General features: G+C 40.3%; 2 protein-coding genes across 9 annotated transcripts in view; both read right to left on the bottom strand.

Moving 5' to 3' along the window:
* Positions 1-12,552, bottom strand: part of slc12a6 (solute carrier family 12 member 6) — a 30,890-nt gene extending 18,338 nt beyond the window's left edge. For 3 of the 8 annotated variants that reach the window (XM_078275502.1, XM_078275494.1, XM_078275498.1), the window contains exons 1-4: positions 12,395-12,551; positions 7,725-8,437; positions 2,060-2,154; positions 1,110-1,238 (exon numbers count right to left, since the gene is read on the bottom strand). In XM_078275502.1, the coding sequence (XP_078131628.1) occupies positions 1,110-1,238; positions 2,060-2,154; positions 7,725-7,941 (441 nt within the window). In that variant the 5' untranslated portion in view covers positions 7,942-8,437; positions 12,395-12,551. Of the gene's footprint in view, positions 1-1,109; positions 1,239-2,059; positions 2,155-7,724; positions 8,438-8,963; positions 9,050-11,473; positions 11,985-12,394 lie in introns of those variants that run through there. The other 5 variants (XM_078275497.1, XM_078275499.1, XM_078275500.1 and 2 more) reach the window with 4 other exon arrangements.
* An 866-nt stretch (positions 12,553-13,418) lies between these two features.
* nop10 (NOP10 ribonucleoprotein homolog (yeast)) lies at positions 13,419-15,558 on the bottom strand. Its single transcript, XM_078275503.1, has 2 exons — positions 15,362-15,558; positions 13,419-13,826 (listed from the first exon to the last, which is right to left on the bottom strand). Exons 1-2 carry the CDS (start codon positions 15,413-15,415, stop codon positions 13,686-13,688), a joined length of 195 nt encoding a protein of 64 aa, XP_078131629.1. The 5' UTR covers positions 15,416-15,558; the 3' UTR covers positions 13,419-13,685.
* Positions 15,559-22,573: the final 7,015 nt, after the last annotated feature.

Here is a 22,573-nt window from a genome sequence, read left to right as displayed (position 1 = left end):
AACTCCCGCACACTGTCTAACTTGCAAAAAAGTTTAATATTAAACTTTATATCTATTAAACTTTATATTTTTTGCAATTTAGACAGTGTGCGGGAGTTTCTTTGCAAATTCTGACCTGCTTGTCTCCTTCCGACGCACCTGTCTCAGGTTGTAGATGTGCAAAGTATTGTTCTGTATTGATACTCACTTATATAAAAGTTAATATTGTAATAACAGTTTTTTTTTTTTTTAATACAACTGAATTATCAATGTCAAATTTGCATTCCCACTATCTTTCCACACCCCCCTGGCAGCTGCAGCAGTACCCCCTGAGGTACACGTACCCCTGTTTGGGAACCACTGTGCTACGCCCCCCTGATGCACCAGACTCATGTCAATGCTTATACTGAACACACCGTTTGGCAAGAAGGGACGATTTGAAATGTTTAGGTTCAGCTTTGCCAGACGTGCAGTCAGAACAGGGTGGAAATGGCAAATGAGGACAGTCGGCTTCTTATCAGCAAGGATTGCAGTGCAGATCAGGGTCACGGCCTACTGTACTTCACTTTCAGATGCTCAGAGTCAAGAGGGCAACAGCGGGAGATACCATTTGTCTCAGAGTTACTCAATATGTTAAAGGGATGGATAATAATATTAATACATTTTATTTGTAAAGCACCTTTTATTGACAAATCAATCCCAAAGTGCTATGGATGGTGAATTGTAACCCTAATCATCATCTTGGTTATAATTGCTGCAGTATAAGAACATGGTACAGCAAGACAGACAAGTACATTTGGGATCATATACTATGTATGAGTGCTTCTGTCATGGGTCTCAAAGTCCTACGGTACATTTAAAGCTTAGCTTTGTGCAGGTGGCACGTTGCTTCACTGAGATCAACGTTACTTATATACAAAAATGTATTTAATTCCACAAAAAGAGAGCTCATAAAATAGGACAGTTACATTTGTCCATATGAATTTTTGGGAGTTGGATCGGCAAAGAGTCTGATATAATAGACACTGTGGATGCGCCTCTGTTTATATGCTTAACTGTGCTTTTCTGTTTTACTGAGTGTTTTTACTGCCCAACAAAAGTCTATTTGCAGTTTTTTTTTAGAGTGTTACCTTGCTGGCTTTCTTCTTCTCGCCGATGCTCTCGGCCTCCTCGTGTTCCCTGGCCCCCTGCGTCAGGTTGGTGTAGTTGGCCAGGCGATTGAGCAGAGAAGACACCTTCGGCCGAGTGTCCATCTCCTCCTGTGGTATAAAAAGAAGGTGTTAAAAGGGAGGAGGTAACAAAAGGGAGGAGTGGGGAATTAAGGGTGGTGGAGGGAGATGGCAAAGAGAGAAATGGGGTGGAAAGAGATAAAGAACAGGGGTTGACAGAAGGTGAAGGACAGTAGAGAAGGGGGGAGGAATGAGATCGCCAGGGGATAAAGAAGAATGGCAAGAGTAGTAAGAGCAAAGGCCGGGTATAGAAATAACAGGGAAGCAGGGAGGGAATAAGTAAAGGAGAATAAGGGTAGGTGAAGAAGAAGAAAGATGGGGGTGACAAGCACAGTGGCAGAAAAAAGATAAGAGGTTTAAAAAAAAAAAAAAATTTAAAAAAAATAAAATAAAATAAAAAAAAAAAAAAAGGAGAGAAAGAGGCATATTGAATGTAGAAAAAAGAAGCGTTCTCTGCGCAACAATCCGGTGCAACCAGTAGGACAAGAACAGTGACTAACGTTTCGATGTAAGGTTACATCTTCATCAGAGTCCTTGTTAAATGAAGTCCATATTGACTGACTTGTTAAAGAAGTGGGAGGTAGAAGACCAAGCTGATTCCAGGAAACTTCAAAATCTATTAAAAAAAATGTAATTATCTACACCCACCAGCAAAATGCGGTTTTATTTGTGGCTCTAGTTTAGCCGACACTTAACACTAAATAAACAGCCACGATTTGGAGGGGTTCCGTTTTTATCCATGTGGCCACAATATGGTTTTCTACCTCTGATACAAAGTTTAAAGAACATTAATAACATGGTTATAATGTGCTTTTACAGGATAGCAGGTCAATCAATGTTGTGTTTCAAACCTCAAACAAGGCCAAGTTTCTGTCGTAGAAGTCATCGTCATCCACCCCATGAGTGTTGTTGATGTACACACTGGAGATTTTGGAATTTCCATCTGCTAGACACAAAGAAAGAGAGTATGAATAAAAGGACAGCAGGGAACTTTTCAACTCCGTTTTGACAGATAGATTCTTCTTGTTCATAGTGGCCATTTTGTTATCCTTTATTAATACGCTTTCAATGTAAGCGTTTCTTTGTTGGGCAGCAGAAGAGGAATAGTAACAAAAGATGAACTAGAGTGGCCGGGTTAGCTCAGTTGGTAGAGCAGGCGCATATATTTAGAGGTGTATGCCTCGACGCAGAAGGTCCAGGGTTTGATGTGACCATTTCCTGCATGTCTTGCCCCTCTCTCTCCCCTTTCATATCTAGCTGTTCTTTCCGTTAAAGGCTGAAATGCCCCAAAAAAAATCTTTATAAAAAAGATAAAACAGATATTTGAAAAAATCTTTGAAAGATATGTACGTGATTTGATTTACTCAGACTACTGTCTCAAAATATCGTCAGATAAAAAATTTTAAACATATTTGGGCACAGAACGAGGACTGTGGATTTTGTCCCCCATTAATCACACCTTTTAATGTTAACTGAAGGGATATCTTAATGTCCAGTATGAACTGGAGGAATCATTATGGCAAGCATAATCAAGTTCAGGTGATTATGTACGCATTTCGGTCAAAGGATGTCCATGACTTTAAAGCCTCTGAACACCCACAGGTGTTTTCAGTTATCATGGCTGATTAGACTCTGTTCAGGTTGAAGGTGGGCCGGAGCTTTGATGGGAACTTATTAGGTCACAAATTCTTTCTACCAATAAGGATGACAAAGGTGTCATTTGTCCCGCCCTAACAGGTGCAACACCACTAGCAGTGGACTCAGGAAGATGTCAATCACTCAGTCTAACCACACCCACACAGTCCTGGAAAAGGTCCAATCAGCCACATTAACTATAAACACCTGTGTGGGTGTTCAGAGAACAACTGAAAGAACTAAAAACACTGCTGGAAAATCTTGTACAGTAAAAGTACATCTGTTACTTTTAATCAATGATTAAAATAGTCGTTAGAAGTCGTCTTGAAGCAAAGCCTGTTTAAAAGTCCATAGGGGCTGTTGCTTTAAGACAGGCTTGAAAATTGTAAGCCTATCCTTTAACTTTTCTCTCTCCTGCGGACACACACACACAGTTTGATGCAATGGCCACCACGTCGCCAGTTCGGTTCCGCCTCAGTCAGCACACACCACTGCATCAGCAGCACCTGAGTCAGCAATATCACTTCCCTCCCTGCTCCGCCACAGCAAACGGCCATATGCAGGGTCACATTTAACAGAGGGACACTTGACTTGAGACCCACAACAGTCATGGATTATTTAGTTTATATGTAATATGTGAATAAATAAATAAATGAGCCATTCTTGTGTCAAGTCTAACCCTTTGTTGCATTGCTACCCTCCTTTTCTGAAGTATTTCCCATCTCTCTAAAGTTTGATTTGACTATGAAAAGTGAAAATGTATGTCCCGCGATCACGTCTTGATGCAGCAAACCCAATGCCAATTGATTGATTTCATTTAAAAACACTTTCCTGTCAGGATTTCTCCCTAGTGAGGGGGTAGTTGTTACTGGGTGGGGGTCCCATGATAGATATGTGGGGGTCACTAGATGACTTTCTTCCATTTTTTTTTCTTGTGAAATGCTTTACCTCTTCAGGCCTGTAAGACCTTTAATAACCTGTGACAAGGGGGTACAAGTATTCTTTTTCACAAGTCACGAGTCCGAAAAGGTCGGGAACCTCTGCTTTTTCAATTATATAAAATAATAAATGATAAATAGTCAGACAGAAAGCTGAATGACACACTAGCTGGTAAACACTAAATGCATCCGCAACTTTTACTATCTCACAGAACATTGGCTGGATACACACTGAGAAAAAGTCAATAGCTAGATAAAGCGTATACAGATACAGCAGATACAGCATTTTGCTGGTGGGTGGCACTTTCCATCCTGTTTACAGTCCTTCATTTGGCCAAAGATAGCGAAACTAAAACTGACTCCACACCAGCAAAAACACCTTGCCTGTTAATATCCAGTTGCTGAAGCACGCTGTAGGAAAAGATGAACTAACAAGATAATCAGACCTTTTGCTTACTTATTCTTCAAAGAAGAGTGACTGATTATTTACAATATGATAACTGCACCCCCTTTGTTTTATTAATTACAGCATTCTTTGCAGACCAAAAAAAAAACATTGAATAAAGACATTTTGCATAAATACAGATAGACATCAGTGCATGCACTCCAGCAGGTAAACCCAGGGTGTGTTCCGCATATTATGGAGGTCAGGACTTTGTAACTGCTCAAACTGACTGACTAGACTGCTGCATGATAAGTGATACTACTACTATGGCTGTTCATGTCGCGTGCGACAAACTGTTTCCCGTTTTGAGCGTCTCTCTTCTAGGAAAGACTTGTAGGCCTCCTGAGAGTCCCTGCGGCCGTTGTCAATTGCTGCGCGCAAGTTGAATCGGTCACTTGCAAGTGCCTCCCAGTTGTCCAGGTTGATGGAGAAGACCTTAAGATGCCCCTTGATGACGTCTTTAAAGCGTGGGCGGGGTCGACCATGTTTGCGGGGGGCATTTGCCAGCATACACCCAGTATGGAACGACGGCAGCGAAAATGGAAGGCGTTGAGGCGATGTTCGTGCCTGCGGTATGTTGTCCATGTCTCACAGGCGTATAGTAAGGTGCTAAGTACACATGTATGGTATACACGGTCTTTGAGGAGCAAGGAGAGATTCTTGTTGTGCCAAACACGCTTGATCAATATGCCAAACATTGATGATGCCTTCCCAATGCACACGTCAAGCTCTGCGTCAAGGTTATTGGTGTTTGAGACTGTGGACCCCAGGTAGGTGAATTTGTCCACCACAGACGTCTTCACCAAACAATCAGAATCAGATTACTTTATTGATCCCCTCAGGGGAAATTATTTAGTTGCAGTTGCTCACAGTCACATTCAAGGTAAAAAATAAGAGTAAGAAAAGAGCAAGTGTATAAAGTAAATAAAGTGACATAGCTACAATAATAAATAAACGTTAAGTAGAAGTAAGTTAGATTAGGTTACAAGTAAAATTAGGTTAAAAAAGAGATGGTTTCAATACAATCATAACAGTACTTTTTCTGTTATTTTACTGGAGAGCTGAGGCACTGACATCGTGCTTATTTTGATGATTTGATGTAGAGCTGTTAACAATTAGTTGGTTGGACAAAGCAAGACATATGAAGACAGACCTCCTGTCACTAGTTTCTGACATTTTATAACTGTTAAACAGAAAAGAAAGGTAATCAGCATATTAATCTTTTAATCAATAATTAAAAAAGAAAATCTGAAATTGCAGCCCTCGTCTTGACGGGACTCGGAATCCAGCCAATTTTTTCAGTTTTTATTTTTTATTTGTCGACTGAATATCTTTGGGCTTCGGACTGTTGGTAGGGAAAAAAACAAGACAATTTTCTGATTTTATTTCCATCAAGTGATTATTAATGAATTGACTAGTAATCAAGTGATTGATTGATTGATTGATTGATTTAAAGATTGATTAAGTAAATGATAATCAATGTTGCAGTCCTAATTTGATAAAACCAAAATGAATGATTATTTAACAAATCCCCACTAAAAACTATCCAGAGTCACCTTTGAGTTATTAAGGCAGAAACAATAACCATTTTGTCGCTGCTGAACTGCAGCGTTCACACTTGGCCTAATACAGGGGAACGCAGCTGTCTATTTGTGTGTGCGTTCCCCAAGAGAAGTCGACCTGAGTTCACCACATCTGAGTGCGACGCTTTTGTGTGTGTGTGTGTGTGTGTGTGTGTGTGTGTGTGTGTGTGTGTGTGTGAGAGCAACCAGTAAAGCAGAAATACACTAGAGCCACATGTGTGCATGTCTGCAAGTTCCAAGCACATCAAATTAAATAGCAAATTTTGGTGTCAAAAATGGATCAGAGAGTATTTTGACCTTTCGGAAAATAACTCTCCACTCCTCCTGCCGCCTCCTCCTCTCTTCATCGCCCGTTCAGGATCTTGACTCATACACATCAAGAGCATTTTTCTTGTCAGCATGCTGGGTTTTTTTAACGGGGCTTTTCTTCAGCTGAGACGACGGCCGCGCAGTTGCGCCTCCAACAATCTCCCTCTTTGTTTCTCTGTATAAACGCTGCAGCATCACAGAGCCTGATCGAAGCTCAATCGGATTAAGCGGCTCGATTTCTATTTATGGAAGCTTATTAAACAACGTAGGGCATCCCTAATACTATGCAACCGCTTAAATGGATCAACGTTGCTAATACAGTTACATCTCCCCACAGTTCTAACCCCCTCGTTGAGCCTGTGAATCAGTGCAGCTATTCTTAAACACCTTTTGGAAAGGGAATTACTGAACAGCTGCACAGTCACAGGAGTCTGCAGAAAACTATTCTTCATTTTCCTCTACTTACTCATCTGGTTTTATTTCAAACGACACTCACTAGCTGTACACGTGAGTCCATGTGAAAAGGTTGCTGTTGTCAGCTACAATTTAGTAAAGAACGGTAGGTGGGCTGATAACAGCAGTGAGCACAAAAGGCATACATTACAGTCCACTTATTGTTCTCAGCTGAGTGCAATAAGTGGAATGGCCAAGTTATTTTGCTGTGCACCCCTGAAGTCAAGCTGTCACTTAGAAATCAAATCAAGAGCTTCATGACCCAGAGAGACATAAAACACAGACATTTGGACATGAAGCTGCCTGAACCCTTGTGAGCCAATAGGAATCTCGCTGACTGGCTCAGTCCTGAGAATGTGTTGTATGGGAATCCAGTGAATGAGCTTGTACTCCTTGACTGCCTTTATACAGCCAATAGGCAAACATAAAGACATAACATACTTGACTGATCAGAAAAACATGAGCCAGCATATTTAGTGAGCTGTGACAGTGTGCTGCCTGTACTTGAACAACGCTTAACTAACTGCTTTTACAGTGGATGTGAGTTAAACTGTTTATATATATATATATATATATATATATATATATATATATATATATATATATCTAGAGAGAGAGAGAGAGAGAGAGACTATAGACCCAAAAGATCTAAAAACAAGCCCAACACCATAATCTTTTGATGTTTTGGGACATTTTTCGCTCAACTGCCATTCCCTTTTTCTTCATAGAGTTTAATGGAAATCAAATAGCGACATGGCACTGAAAATGCAGCCAATCTGTAAAAAAAAAGGACTTCAAATTTCAGACCGGTTCAACTGTTTAGGAAGGTGTGACACTAAATTCTTTTTACTAAGCCAATGTGTCGGTATAGATCAGTGGCTGGTTGACAGGTCTTAAACGTATGGATTAAAGAGTGGATTCACTGTCTGTAGCAATCTAAGTAGTGGGATTGGATTCAAGAACGTTAACAGGTTGGTATACAGGCTAGGTGTATGATCTGCTTTTTAAGAAGCACTTCCCTCAGTCCACGATAAAAGGGTCTACACGCCTTTAAAAGGCATATTTTAAACATGTAAAACATCTTGCCAAGTATACCTTAAAGCTACAGTAAGAACACATAATGTCTATGTGGATGTGTGTGTGTGTCCTTCACCTTGCTCCACATTGCTGTAGTCCGGCGTCTCGGCTCCTCCCGCAGTAGTCGTCCCTCCTCCCGACCCCTCGCTGAGCGGGTCACTTCGATTGACGCTCTCCCTGGAGCCGAAGCGCACGCGAGCGCCGGAGCGGGAGCTGATGTCAGGAGACGTGTCGGACAGACCCGGGAGGTCCTCCGCCTTGGTGGGCGTGACCGTGAAGCGCACTGATGCCATGGCAACGCACTTGGAAAAAGAAGAAAGGGAAGGGGGGTGTTGTGTGGGATGCAGGAGGAGAAGGATGGGGTTGGGGAGGTCACTGACTACCTAGCCGAGTGGCGCTAACCTGAGCTGAGCTAGGCTAGGCTATCTCCCAGGTGATGCTGAGGTAACGGCGGCCTCTACAATTTGTTCTTTTGCAGCTGCAATTCTCCATTGAAGCACAGTGGTTGGTTGCCAACAGGCATGTGAAAGAAAATCTGTCACGGGTCTTTTTCTGTGCCTACAAGTATCAATACTCTTTCTGATTCTGTTGTAATGTAGTGGCTTTAGAAGTGACAGAACTGCAAATTCCTTTCCTACAAATGTGTGAATATGTAGTGTACCAGTTTCAAGCAGCTATCAGAGAAGATAAGTGCACGTACACAAAGAGTTGAGTATGTCTCCTTCAAGTCTCTTAAGTAAGCACAACTAAAATGTGTCTGACATGCACCGTGGAGATACAAATGTCCTTCTAATATTTATTGGCACCCATCGGTGGTCACAACATGGTGGGAAGAAAAGTCATCAGAGGGAAAAGAGTGAGACAGGAGAGGAAAAACAATAAAGCAGAAATTAGTTTACACAGCAAAAAGTATCTTACAATGTTAGTTAGCTACATGTTTGGTGAATTAAAATGAGGAAAAGCATCACTAATCTTCATATAATTATATCTACGACATGTAGTCTGCATTTCGGATTTCCGGCAGATCTTATGAGATCTTGTGGCAGCATGTAGTCGTTATCGGCAAGCAGCATTTGTGTAATGCATTTACTTATAAAGATAATTGGTTTAACAGTTTTACAATGCTTCCTCTGTAGCCCCATAAAATAAAATCGTGCACAGAAGAAAAGAAGCACTGCACGTTCACTTTTTGGGTAAAGGATCTGCCGATAGTTACTTCAAGTCTACCTCTGTGCTCTTAAAGCAACAAATTCAACATTCAACATGCCTTCAACACAGTGAAAGGTCACAAAAAAATTGGACTGCTCTGAATTACCATGCAGTCAGGCTGTACTGGACTCTCCCAGTGAGCCTGGGGGCGCAGCGAGGTGAAGCTCTGCTCCTGGCCAGAGGAGGAGCTACTGCTGTTGGGCGCGGAGCTCTCACCGGAGCTCTGACTGAGAACCACATGAACTGTACTCGAGAACGCCTTTTTAAGTGGCACAGATCGACCAACCGTGCCCAGGTACGCAGTGTTCCCACTCATCAAACCAACTGGATTTTGGTGTCAGGAATACTCGGCTCCAGGCCCAGGTCCCTAACGTGAAAGCCCTGTTACTGCATTATATTCCATTACATTTTGAATTGTCACCTGCATCCTGGATTTTGTGTTTCCCTTTACATAAATGAAAGAAGTTTCCACTATAAATTGGTACATAAAAATGTATCAGAATGCAGGAAATAAAGTGTTTTGATTCTCAAAACTTTCCGCAGACCCCTACTTAATATGTGTTCCCCAAAAGGTCCATTCTGAGCCACGAAAAAACCCTGTGGATGCTCCACCCTCAGGGTCCAAAATTTACTTTTTTTGTCCACCAGCCAAATGGCTAGTGAATGTTCAAATTTTACCAGCCACACAATAGATTACCATTGTTTTTTGGCTGGTTAGTGAAGCAAATCCAGCAGCCATTTGCATATATTTTACCAGCATTTGGCTAGTAGATGGTGCTAATATTGGTCCTTGCAGGTGCAAAGTCAACTATGCAATGTAACGAGTGACAAGACAGGTGGAAATAGCTGAATTGTTGTTTTAGCTAGATTCATAATTTAATTATTAAAGGAAAGCGGTTCCATCTGGTTGTGCCAGTAGCTGCTGGCTGTTTTCTCTTACTCGGCATGCAGAGGCACGGCACATTTTCCTGTTTTAAAATGCTGCCAGCCTCACACACTTTGTCTGTCCACATTCAGAGATGGAGAGGGTGTGAGAGACAGCAAGATAAGGAGCGCCATAATTCTCTTCTTGCTGGTTCAAGTTGAAAAGTGTCTCCCTGGTTAGGGGGTGAGTTTATTTTCGCAAACTTCTAGCTACGTTTTGGCCGACACAGTGGGGGAGCTGAGGCCTATCCCAGCATGCATTGTGTAAAAGGCTGGTAAACATCCTGAACAGGTTATCTGTCCAGACAATCACATTCACACCTACGGGCAATAAGGAGTCTCTAATTCAACTCAATGGCATGTCTTTGGACCGAGGAAACCAGATGGACACATAAGGAGAAATTGCAAATTTCACCAGTCTTGTTATCTTCTCCCAAACATCTCAGTTCTATACCCATACTGCACTGTTCCAGTCACACAAATGTATTAATGTATCTTGGTACAGTTCCAGTATGTGTTATCAATATGCTGACACAGATATAGCAATACGTGCGATATGTGAGGCGAGGGCGTTTCCTTTCCTTTTTCCTTCCTTCCTTTGTTACGCACGTACTATGGCAGCAGACGTGGTTGCTATAAAACATCAAGTTTCCTCTTTTAGTCCAAGGTCAGCCTAAGCAGTAATATTTGAGCGTTAGGCTACAAGGTTCAGAACATTTTGTTCTCCTTTCTGGCATTTCAGCTCAGCTCACATTTTTTAAGCTGTTGTTTTTGTATATTAAAGGATTGTTTTTCTGTTCAGTTAGACAAATATCACATATTAGCATAGTATGACGAATTACTCCAATTATCAACCCTATACGGTCAAGTGTACAGTTCCCCAAATACCATAAAAATATCCCTAATTGATATACAATCAATATCATGATGCTGATATCACCTGGGATATGAATATTGTCCCTTTTTTTCCTGTCAAACTAGATAATAAAAGAAAGTTATATGTCATTCATTGTCTTACGGGTTTAACCTGAGCCAGGGCAATGATAGCAATCACATCCATACGGGATTAGTAGTATCGACTCAATCGCAATGCTTGTTTACAAAACTTTCCAGGGAGCAAACGCGGATGGAACAACTGGATATACTCTCATCTCATCTCATTCATCTAAAATGCACGTTTGATGCTTCCCTTTTCAACGCTTTTACTAACGTTAGGTTGGAGACCTTATTGACCTGTTGGGCCACAGACTGCTGTTGGTAACGTTACATTTGGTTTATCCAAGACGCTAGCGAGGCAACATAATACAGAAAATAAGCACAGCAGAAACATCAAATAGGTCAGACCGCTGTGTTTAACTATATATCTTTAAACGTTAGAATTATGGTTAAAATGACAACAGAAATAAACAAGTCTGCCAATTTCACATATCTCTGCAATTCAAATCAACTGTCATTTGTCATTTGAATTGATTTTAGTGTTAGCGAGATGTCACAGCGATTCGGTCTATACGCACTGGGTCGGTATCGGAAAAAAAAGGGGATTGGAACATCTCTAGTAATTAGTCCCAAACAGCATTTTAAGGATTGATAGTGATCCTCGTTTGCCGACTGTCACTTATTTGCCACTGTAAGTCCATTGAGCTAGAATAACCAAGTATTAAGGAAATGCATAAGGAGACAGTGTCATCTTACCTAGCTGTCAGTCTCTTACGTTGGGGGCTCACATTAATGCGGCCGTAATCAATATGATCCAGGGACACGTATATACAAACATGCCTTAGGATACACATTATGTAATAAGTCCCAACCAGCAACTTAAAGATTAATAGTGATCCTCGCTTGCTAACCGGCACTCACTTGCCACGGTAAGCCAATTAAGCAAGCCATAATAATTCTGGCTTGAACCGGTCAGTAAACACTTCTCGATATTAATACAGACACAGAGCTGGCGAGATAATCTTTATAATAAAATAATTAGCAGATGTTTCGACTTAACCTTAGAGATAATTTTCACGAGAAATGGAATGCGGCATCTGTCTGAAGCTGCGGTTTCGGTTGAGTTAACAAACGCATTTGAAACCGGCTAAAATCAGAATGGCGCGCAGTTTAATAATTAGCCTGTTTTTGACAAAGTTGTGATTTTCGTTTGAATTAAGCATCATATAAAGAATGAGCAGCATGTCAGGCATTGAGCCATCACTTGGGTAGCTCGGGTATCCGGGGGTTGTAGCGGTAGCGGGTGAGGTGGTCGCTGGCGCTTTGCTTCAGTCTGTACGCCTTAAAACCTTTCCTAGGACGGCAAAGGCATGACCCACCCTACTCTCCCTTTGATTGGCCAGTACTCATTGCCTGCTCTGGTTAGGTTGGTTAGGTTTAGATAGAAAGAGGGGTATTGGTTAGAGTTGGTCAGGGTAAGCCAATCAGAGGCAGAGTAGGACGGAATATGCCTTTGCCATCCTAGGAAAATAATACTCGCAGTCGGTACAGCTAGTCGAAGCTAACATTAGCCAGAGGCTAGCCATGCCGCTGATAAACTCCACGGACCTCCGGCTATCTCACTGACAGCTCACTGGAAATCTCAAACCTTACACGTTAGTCATATAAAGCGCATACCTGGCTCAAGTTTCCTTTGCAGAACGCTTCCACCATATGGCTGTTTTCAGTTACATCTGGGAAGATTTGGCTCCTCTCCCAGGTTTTCTCGGCACTTTTTTTGTCCAGCAGACCCAACAAAAAAACATGCGAACGCGCCTGGCAGGTGCTATTTCCCTTGCCGTCGTTCCAACAGCTAGCGCATGCGTGGTGACGAACAAGCGATCAACGCTGGCTGGGAAACGTAGTCTATAAAGACCAGCCAGCTCTGTTTTAAGAGAAGACGCACCTTTATTTAAGTCACTGCCAGTATTTGGCTGAAGTATTACTTTTGGTACTTTGTTTATTTTGCAGATAGCACTTGTGTATTTTTACGTAAGGTTTACATGCAGGATTTGTACTTTTAATGGATGATCTTTACATTGTTGTATTGGTACTTTTACTTAAGTAAAAGATTTGAGAACCTATTCCACATCCAAAGAACATTGCCAAGCATGTGTACATAAATGGTATATGCAGTATTGTGTACGAGTCTCTTTCAGCGTTTCCTCCTGCAGGCTCTTTAGCATCGCTGGTCTACAAGATTGCTCATTGTAGAAAAAGATTCCGTTATAAAGCTTTGGCTGCAGTTTACCTTTTGGATGTGAGGTGTGTTTAAATCATGGAGAGAATGTCGTCATCTGAGGAAAACCGTTTATAAATCTGTTCTTCCTAAAATCTTAAGTGACTTTTCTAAAATAACGTTTTCCACTTCTCTCACAAAAAAACTGACAATTTTTGCAGTCAATGGGTTGTGCATATTATCACAGACAAATGTATCCTCCTACAAAGTTGGACTAGGCCTGACATTTCAGTCTTTGTTATTCCTTCAGTTTTTGGAGGGGTCTTGTTATTTAAAAGTGTCATAAGGAGACAAATATATTATTCTGAAAGATATTCTCTCATTTGGTGCGTTGATGCTGGTGGTTTCTCCACTCATTTGTTTAGATTTCATTCTTTAATACGTCACCCGCCTGGACTTTATACACAGAGAGAACTGACTAAGAACCATCAACCAAAACATTTATTCGGAATGAAAACTATATAACATTATGTCAACAAACTACAGTTAAAAAAAAATAATAATTATCCATATCAGTGACTGTTGATATCCAACGCATGAGTAGCCCCCTGAATTTGGGTGAAACTTGACAAATCCTGGCCGCACGTTCATAAACTGGGATCCTCAATGTGTTTTTGACTGTTTGCTTTTGAGTCTCATCTGAGCCTTCACTCAATTCCTTGGTCTGATCTGCATCCCCCAATCTCTCTCTCACAGAACAGGTCTGGGTCGCTGGGTGAGCAGAAGGCCAAAGCGTTTCTTCACGGTCACCCGGTGTCGGGAGAACTTGTCGTCTGGGGAGAAGCGAGCCGGGTGGGCTGAGCTGGTGGGCTGCCCATCAGGACAAATCTTCTGTTGGTGACGAAGGAAAAAGATAGCAAAAACACTTGATTTCAGTGCGGGGAGACGCGATTAAAATAAAATAGATCAAGACATCTAACTGGATAACCTCTGAGGTGTTCCACGAAAGGGTTTCATTTTATATAGGCTATTTGTATATTTCTGGGCTGCAACTAAATTATTTTCATTAGCATGTAATATATTAGTAATTCCCTCTACTATCTCATAGTTTGGTCTATCAAATTTCAGAAAGTATCAACATATGCATGTCACAAATTCCAAATTGGACCCTTTAAGTAGGGCTGCACAATATTAGGAATATATCTGATTGCGATTATTTTGACTGATATTGCAATACAATTCACAATATTGGAGGGAATGATCATTTTCATAAATATATAAAAAAAAACAGCTGGAAACAATGTTTTGCATTATTGATTGATAATTAACTTATAAAAGATGCTTCAATTATATTAAAATATTTTGTTGCAAACTAATTTATGTCAATGACAAAAATTGTGATGCGATGATAACTACTAAATCTGTCATAGCTTCCATGTAAGTCTGAAATGTAGGAAAATGGCTGGTCAGGACTGCTATGAAACGTTTCATCCAATTTCAAGCTTTATTTTTTTGTACCAACACCTTAGTGCTACATAATATTTATAGTAAAAAAGAAATGTATCCATGTCCCACGCAGTTTTCTGTGTACATTATAATGTGAGTTGTGTTACATTACATGTCATTTAGCTGACGCTTTTATCCAAAGAGACTCACAATTGCTATACATGTCAGAGATAACACACCTCTGGAGCAACTAGGGGTTAAGTGTCTTGCTCAGGGACACACTGGTTGACGTATCGCAGTGGCAACCTCAGTTTAAAGTTCATAAATTTACAGTTTTAGTGAGGTTAGCAAAGGGTATTTAGTCCAGTCGAAGTGGCTTCAGCCCTAAGACCCTGCAAGATATCCTGGTATGATGGTTTGAGACAGAATTCCTCCGCAGCGCAGAGGAGCTAGGTCTGGCAATGAAAGACTAAAGCAGAATCAAATCAAAACCCCACGACATGATTACAAAGTAGAGAATACGTTAGAAATATAAATAAATATATTGCCAGGACCTAGTAGTTTGACATATTCAATGTGTTGAATGCTTTTTTGTGAAGACAAACTTGGATTCTGGTCACTTGTGATGGCTATTCCAATATTTTGCATATACAACACTTTTTTGAAACTGGATTGATTAAGGTTAGCTACATCATTGAAATAGCTTGCAGCCCATCGTTGTCCGAGGTATTTCATCTAACGTTAACGTTTAGCTATAACGTTAACGTTATAGCTAAACAATTTGGTTTTAGGCCCCTAGCTAACTTAGCTAATGTCACAATAACGTGAATCAACGTTGACTTAGAGCATGGAGACTACGTTTTAGTTCTTCAAATAAGCCACAGTATATAAGCTAAGGTTAAACTACGTTAATAAAGAAGTAAAACATTTAAATAGAATAAAGTTAGGTATGAAGGATGTAAACAAGACGTTAACGTTACCTTCAGAGTGTAAACTCTGTCCCCGTTATCATTTAGGTAAAACTGCAGAAACATCTCGACGAAAAGTTATTCTCAACGTTTCAAAATATATCAAAGAGGTTGTTCTATATCGACGAAAGTCTCAAAAGTAGCTGGTAACACGCTCCCAGAAATCCACGTGCAGCCAAGTTTTACGCTGTCGCAGGGCGGATATCCGGTTTAAAATTCAGGGCGCTCGGCATTCTGGGAAGTTGTGTTTCTTAACACAGTCACTTTCATCATTCCAAGGTTAGGGTTATTCCATACACCGTATAAAACTGTTTTTACAGTCTATATTCCAACAAAGAGAGCATTTTGTGCTACTTCATGAAAAAATGTAAAAACATATTCAAACGATATTTCATTTGTGTTTATGATCAATACATAAATAAAGTAACCTGAACACACAAGAATGAAATGTTGGTTGTTTAATTGTGCAGTTGCAAATAAGACATTTCAATTAGTGAACCATCTTATAAATGTACTAGCTATACTGTATAAAAAAATACATAAAATATGTATTTATAAAACTTTATGCAGTTTGGAATGTTTCTATGCACAGAACTTTCAGTCAGAAGAAAACAAACCAACCTAAATCAAGTTTATTTTTAAAACATACTGCAGATGCAAACTGATGAATTGGTTGAAGACTTATCATCTCTCACATGAAAGGTAGGCACAATGCTATTTGATTGACCTATGTGTATTATTTGCCACTAAAAGTTCAAATATTGCATGAATGTCCAAAGGTTTATTCAATTAGAAGTGTATAGTTTCACATAGGAGAGTGTAGCAGCGTGACCTGTCTGGACAGACAATTGCATGAGTCTACTGTGCTGTTGTAAATCAAGAAATGTAGCAGTTACTGTATAAATTAAAAAGTAAAAGTGTTGATTAGTCCAGGATTGAATAAAAAAGTAACATTGAAAACACAGCTCAAGGTGCAGTTGGCTGAAGGTTTATGCAGTATTATATGTACTTGTGTTACAGTTTTAATGTCTTCTGTAGTTTCAGTATATTCTACACTATTCTATACTCATTTAGGTGACAGAATCAATAAATATAAAATCATCATTATAAATAAAAATCATTTCCTGCAGTTGTGGTTTGGCCGGTCCTTCAGGTTGATGTTTATATGATGATATTGTTCCCCAGTATATGTTCTCAGACAGTTAAAAGAAAACCTTTTTTTTTTTTTTTTTTCCTGGATCATATTGGAAGCTATTTAACTTTACACCAAGTAGCTGGATTGTAGATTGTAGATTGGAAAGTATTATAAAATACTCAGAAATACTGCCAGACCTTTGAAAACATTTCAATAAACATGGTTTTCACATTGGGTTCATGTCATGGTACCTTTGCTGTTAGAATTGCTCAAATTGCTATTGACCGCCCTTTATATTCTGACTTTCCTCTGACAGTTACACGCCACAGACATGCAGATATAAAAGATGGATCCAATGTGTTCTCTGCCTGAGCTCATCCTAAGTGACAGAGAAGAGCCTGCTTCTACTCAGTCAGGATCCCTTCACTTTTCTTATTTATCCTCACATTACCACCAACCGGTTCCTGCTCCACAAGAGGAGCCAGACATCCACAGGTTGTCAGAACCCTCCTTTCAGACAAGCCGAGTTGGACAGTTTTGTCCGCCAGAACCTTATCTTGTGACGGGCGAATCGGTGTTGCTGAGAACTCCCACAGTTGCAGACATGCTCCAGAGGAGAGCCAACCCCGATCACAGAGCAGACGCACTGTATTGGACACAAAGGGACTCGAACCAGCAATGTGTGCAGCATCTGATCCCAAGCTTGGCTGGCCCCATCCAACCCCAAGCTCAGGACTGCCCCTCTTCCTTCAACGTCCTGCCTGGTGTTTGTCCCCAGACTTTACCCCCTGATGCCAGGTTCCAACCTGGATTCACACCACTTTTACCAGAGGTCATACTCACCCCTGGTAGTAGTTCCTATTTTTTGGTTCCTATCAGCAGCCCGCCAGAGTGCTGCTGCAGCGCATGTTCGCCTCCTCATTCTTGGCTCCTCCTGCCTGAGGTTCGTCCCAGCTGGTGCTTGTGTCCACAGGCGGTGCCCGTCCATCAGCCCTGCAGTCCAGACCGGTAAGGGACGTTCAGCTGATAATATGATCTTAGACGTAGAAACGCTGATTACTGTATCTGACTTAACCAATTTCACCCCAGGCTCTCGAGGAGAACAGCTCAGCAGGACAGCAGGTGGCCGATGTCGGGGACAGAGCAGACTGAAGAGCAGAACAAGTCAGAAGGTCAGAGGTCAAGGGTTTAAAAGGGCAAGGAGGTGACATGAAAGGGTAACACTATAATAACCATCACTAATAAATGGTAAATTGATAGTTAATTAAACTTTAGTTAAGTTATTTTACTGTTAACAATGAAATGATGATTTATAATGTTTACTAGTTAGTAGTGGGGGGGGGAATTGATACAGCATAACATCACAATATTTTCCGTGGCAGTACTGTATCAATACATAGACGCCAAGTATCGAGCTATTATTAAATATGTGTTGGTCAGTTTGTCTGCTTGACAATCCCTTTTTGCAGAAATAAAACTGAAGTGAGAGGAAAGAACAGAGAAATGTATCTTTTAAAGAAAACAACAGATGTTGACAACGTTTCCTTTTGGGGACATCATTTCAAATTGTATATAATATATAATATATCGCAGAATATTGCAATATGTTTAAAATCGAAATAATATTGTATCGTGACATAAGTATCGTGACGATATCGTATCATGATTCCCACCCCTAGTTATTAGTAATGCTATAATTTGTGTTATTATATCATTAGTTTATTGTAATATAAAACAATACGTTTATACTTGGTTAATGGTTAATACTTGTTTTGTAAACCAGCTATAAACATTTTTTGGATGGCTATTATAAAGTTGCAACTATTTCTTAAACTAATAAGTGAATGATTAATAAGTGGTTTATAAAGCATCAGGTAACATTCATTTGGCCCCATTAAAAATCTTTTTTTAGCATTCTATAAAAGGGATGATTATTTAATTATTTGTGCACCGATAATAACTATCTAAGAATGTTTATAGATGCTTGGCAAAGTCTCAATTAACTATTAACAAGGTATTATATTCATCAGATGCAACTTCATAATTCGTATGGCTCATGTCTTATAAGCAATTTATTAATCATTAAAAAATACTTGATAAAATATATAAAATGTTATGAGAGCAGGACCTAGTAGTTTGACATATTCAATGTGTTGAATGCTTTTTTGTGAAGACAAACTTGGATTCTGGTAACTTGTGATGGCTATTCCAATATTTTGCATATACAAAACACACATTTTTTTGAAACTGGATTGATTAAGGTTAGCTACATCATTGAAATAGCTTGCAGCCCATCGTTATCCGACTGTCTGGGGTATTTCATCAACAATAAACTGTCAAAATAAATGATAGCATGACTAATAATTGAATTTGAATTGTAAATTGAAAGTAAAATAACTATTAACGTAAGTTGAATTAACTATCAATTTACCATGTATTACCATGGAAGTTTTACAAATATTCATGGTGACCAGAGGATGAATCTTTTTGTCTTTGGTGATCACTTGGCTTTTCTTCCAGTGCCACCGTGAGGTTGGCCTTTGTGGTTTTATGGAAAATTGCTCAAACAACAGGTCAAAATTTCAGTTTGTCCAATACTTTGATGTATGACCAAATACCTGCTAAACTAAGGACATTCCCATCAGCCTCAGATGCAGTTTTGGTCTTGTGCCAGTTAGCATTATTAACATTATACCGACTAAACATCAGCATCTTAGCTTTGTAATTGTGAGCATGTTAGCATGCTGATGATGTTGATGATTTGAGCATTTAGCTAAAAAAAAAATACAGCCTCACAGAGCCGCTGGAACTACCTTACTGTAGCCTTTATAAAGTACTTAAAACAAACTCACCGCAACAACAGCAACAATAGTAAACTGGTCCTTGAGCATTGATGCATCAGTATTAACAATTTCTAATGTTCTTATATGTGTACCCTCATGTGTCACTTAAAAGAAATTAAAATGGTTGAACTGACAATTTAGTCCCCTATTCTCTTCCCTCTTTCTGTTTTTCCTCCCAGAAGAAGAGCAAAAAATGAATCCACCCAACAATTACAAACTACAAGCAAACAACACAGACGATAACAGAACAAAGTCCAAGGTTCCTCCTGGATCTCTACCATCTTCAGAGGAAGAATCACTGGCAGAAGTCGATTTGGAGAAATACATGGCGGTCGTGGACTCCCTCAAGGTCCCCTACTATATATTATAACATCAAATTATAATTATGTCTTTGGGTAGCTATTAAAATTGATTTCAACTGTTTTCATAGGTACAAAAAGCTGTCCATAATTTAAATGTTTTGTCACTTTGTTCAAACGTCAAATATTTGATCACGGAACAAAACTCTACAATGTGCAACGTTATGTTTGAGTTGTAAAACTAACGCACCATCAACGCCTAAACCTTTTGCTGTTTCTGACTCCGCACAGAGCCAAAAGGATTGGTCAGGGGAGGCCCAAAACAATGAAAATGAGAAGAAACTGAAGATAGAAAACGGCTCATTTCTGGAGTATCTGGATGAACTGTGCAGTGATGAGAACTTTGTCAGAGAGGTACGCTATCGATGGTATTCATACAATATGCAAACCATTATCCCCTCATTATTTTTGTTGCGATTTTAAGCATGCCATGAACTTATTTTCATTGAATCAAAGTGCAACAGAGTGGTTTTAAGGCAAAAGAGGCAAAATGACCTTTTTAATCACATCTTGTTCAAATATTTGGCTTTTTGTTCCACTAGCCTGTATATTTCAGAGCCTGGAAATCCAGACCCAAATCCAAAAGATTAAGGGTCTGGCATTGAGTAATGGAAATGGTCCAACTCGAGGGGCGGCACCAAGCATGCATTTGAAAATCTCACTGCACGCAATTGGATAACATTACGACCAATCACAACAATACACGGGGTAACGTATCCAGAGCCCCATACACTTAGCTACCAGCGGAGCTAACAGATTAAACTGTTGTCATCTGTTTAGCTCGCCTCTGGCCCGCCTATATCAGATACACCGATGTGATTGGTGCAGCACGGCTACAAGGGCATAGTTAATGAGCAGCATTACTGAATGCCAGAGTGACTCGCTGAGCAAATTCAAATTGTGCTCTCGCGAGAACTCTGGATTTCCAGGATACATATTTCATTCTTGTTGGATGATAATTACTGATCAATGTGAGCAAACTAAGGGAAGTTTTTATAGTCTCTGTGTCTCAATCTGTTCCAATCTCTTTCTGTCAGACTGGTTCGACACTGAATGCAGAGTACCTGGATTTCCTGCTTTCATCAGACCCAGAGCTCATTGACCTTCCACTGAAAAAACAAGAGCAAGAGGTGATAAAACATGATAATAAGTACTGTTAATGTTGTGTTTTGCAGCCTTGTGAAGAAGGTTGATCCAGCATTACAGCGAGTCAATTTCAGCATCAGTGTTATTTTGAAATGCAGGTGTGAGAGCTGCTCTACATTTGTAACGCTAGCCGTTAGCCAACGCTAATATTGATTCTGTAAATGACAAATTTTGTCTATTATGAGGGGTTAAGTAAATAATCAGATCTTTGTTGTACTATCTCACTAACATACTAATTTTAAAGACTAACTAATCTTTTCTAATCCTTACATAAATTGCATTATGGGAATTGTAGGATACAAGGTTTTGGGGTGTGGCTTTAATGAGTAACAAAATGTTAGTGTATCTAGGCCTCTGGTGCTTCGATTTTGACGATTCTTTTTAAAATCTTTCCATCACAAGCCGCCCCCCCGAGTTCATGCAAGTACAATACTAAATTGCTGTAGTGCCCCTTTAATTTCTTGCTTTCATCTCTTTCTTCCAGGTGAGGTCGACGCTGAATACAGAGTACCTGAATCCGCCCCTTTCTTCACATCCAGATCCCATTGACCTAGTGTTACGAGAGGTAAGATAATAATAGATAATAGTTTTATGGCTGTGATTTGTTGCGGAGTTATGACCGAGTGCTAGGGGAGCTGTTAGGAAAGAAAATAATGTAAGATTTAGAGCATAAAATCATTACAAGATGAAAAGTTGTAACACAGAAAAAAATGATTACATTTTCTGACAGCCCATACAGTGCAGTTACTTTTTTGTTTTTACTTGCAAAAAAACTAAACTGACTGCAGCATAACTGTCCGATGACAAGTTAACTCAGTTGGCAAGTTTATTAGCTGCAGTAAAAGCTCCAATTACCTTTTGTAAAAAAAAGCAATAAAGTCAGCTTTCATTTACATATTTTTGTTTTTCTCTGCATCAACAGATTTTGGAAGTGTTCCAGCAAAAGATATCAGATCAATCTCCAGCTGACTCCAGTAGCGTCACTCCTGTAACCGAAGAAACGTCTCCGGGGACTTCACGTGTCGAGGAAACTGCACCACTCTCAAACGCTCAATCCCCCATTTTGGATCCTCCACGCTCACGGTCTGACACAAATCCAAACCGCGATGGACATAATCCACCTCTGAGCAATAAAGGGCCAAAGGAAGGTCGGTCGAGCTGTTCTACCCTCCTGCCTTCACTCCTTCTAGAAGAACCACTGCCAACTGATGCCACACTAAAATACAATAACCCTGTTAATGCCACGTCTCCTCTTAACCTCAATGGCTCCCTTACTTCACCACAGCAGATGCTTGCCAATCTCTCCCCAGGCCCCAGTCTTACTTCTGATTTGGAGGCAAGAGACAATGATGCATTGGTAGAAGTACCTGCGGCCACAGGGGATGAGTCAGAAGAAGCCTTAACGTCCCTCTCAAACCTTGGAGACACACAGTCAGCTCAGGCATCCCAAACGCTTCAGGAAGGACCTCTAGCTGTGGATCCTCCTGCCTCTGAGACCCCCTCAACCTCCGGTGTTTCAGGGTCCAACGAGGACCCTTGTACGATTGTCACCACGGATCATGGTCCTAGTTTCAGAGCCGATTTGTTGACTGTCGGCCCACCGCATCCAGCTGGCCCTCCGGCTCTGACGGTCCTGGCTTTGAAAACACTTCCTTGCCCACTGCCTCAGATAAGAATACCTGAGGAAAAATGTAGCCCCAAAAACATTTACCCAAAGCCCTGTCGTCTTGCGGCAACTGCT

Source organism: Sander vitreus, chromosome 19, assembly GCF_031162955.1.
Source record: "Sander vitreus isolate 19-12246 chromosome 19, sanVit1, whole genome shotgun sequence".
In the NCBI taxonomy this organism is placed as follows: Eukaryota; Metazoa; Chordata; class Actinopteri; order Perciformes; family Percidae; genus Sander; species Sander vitreus.
This window is presented reverse-complemented; position numbering and strand designations above follow the sequence as displayed.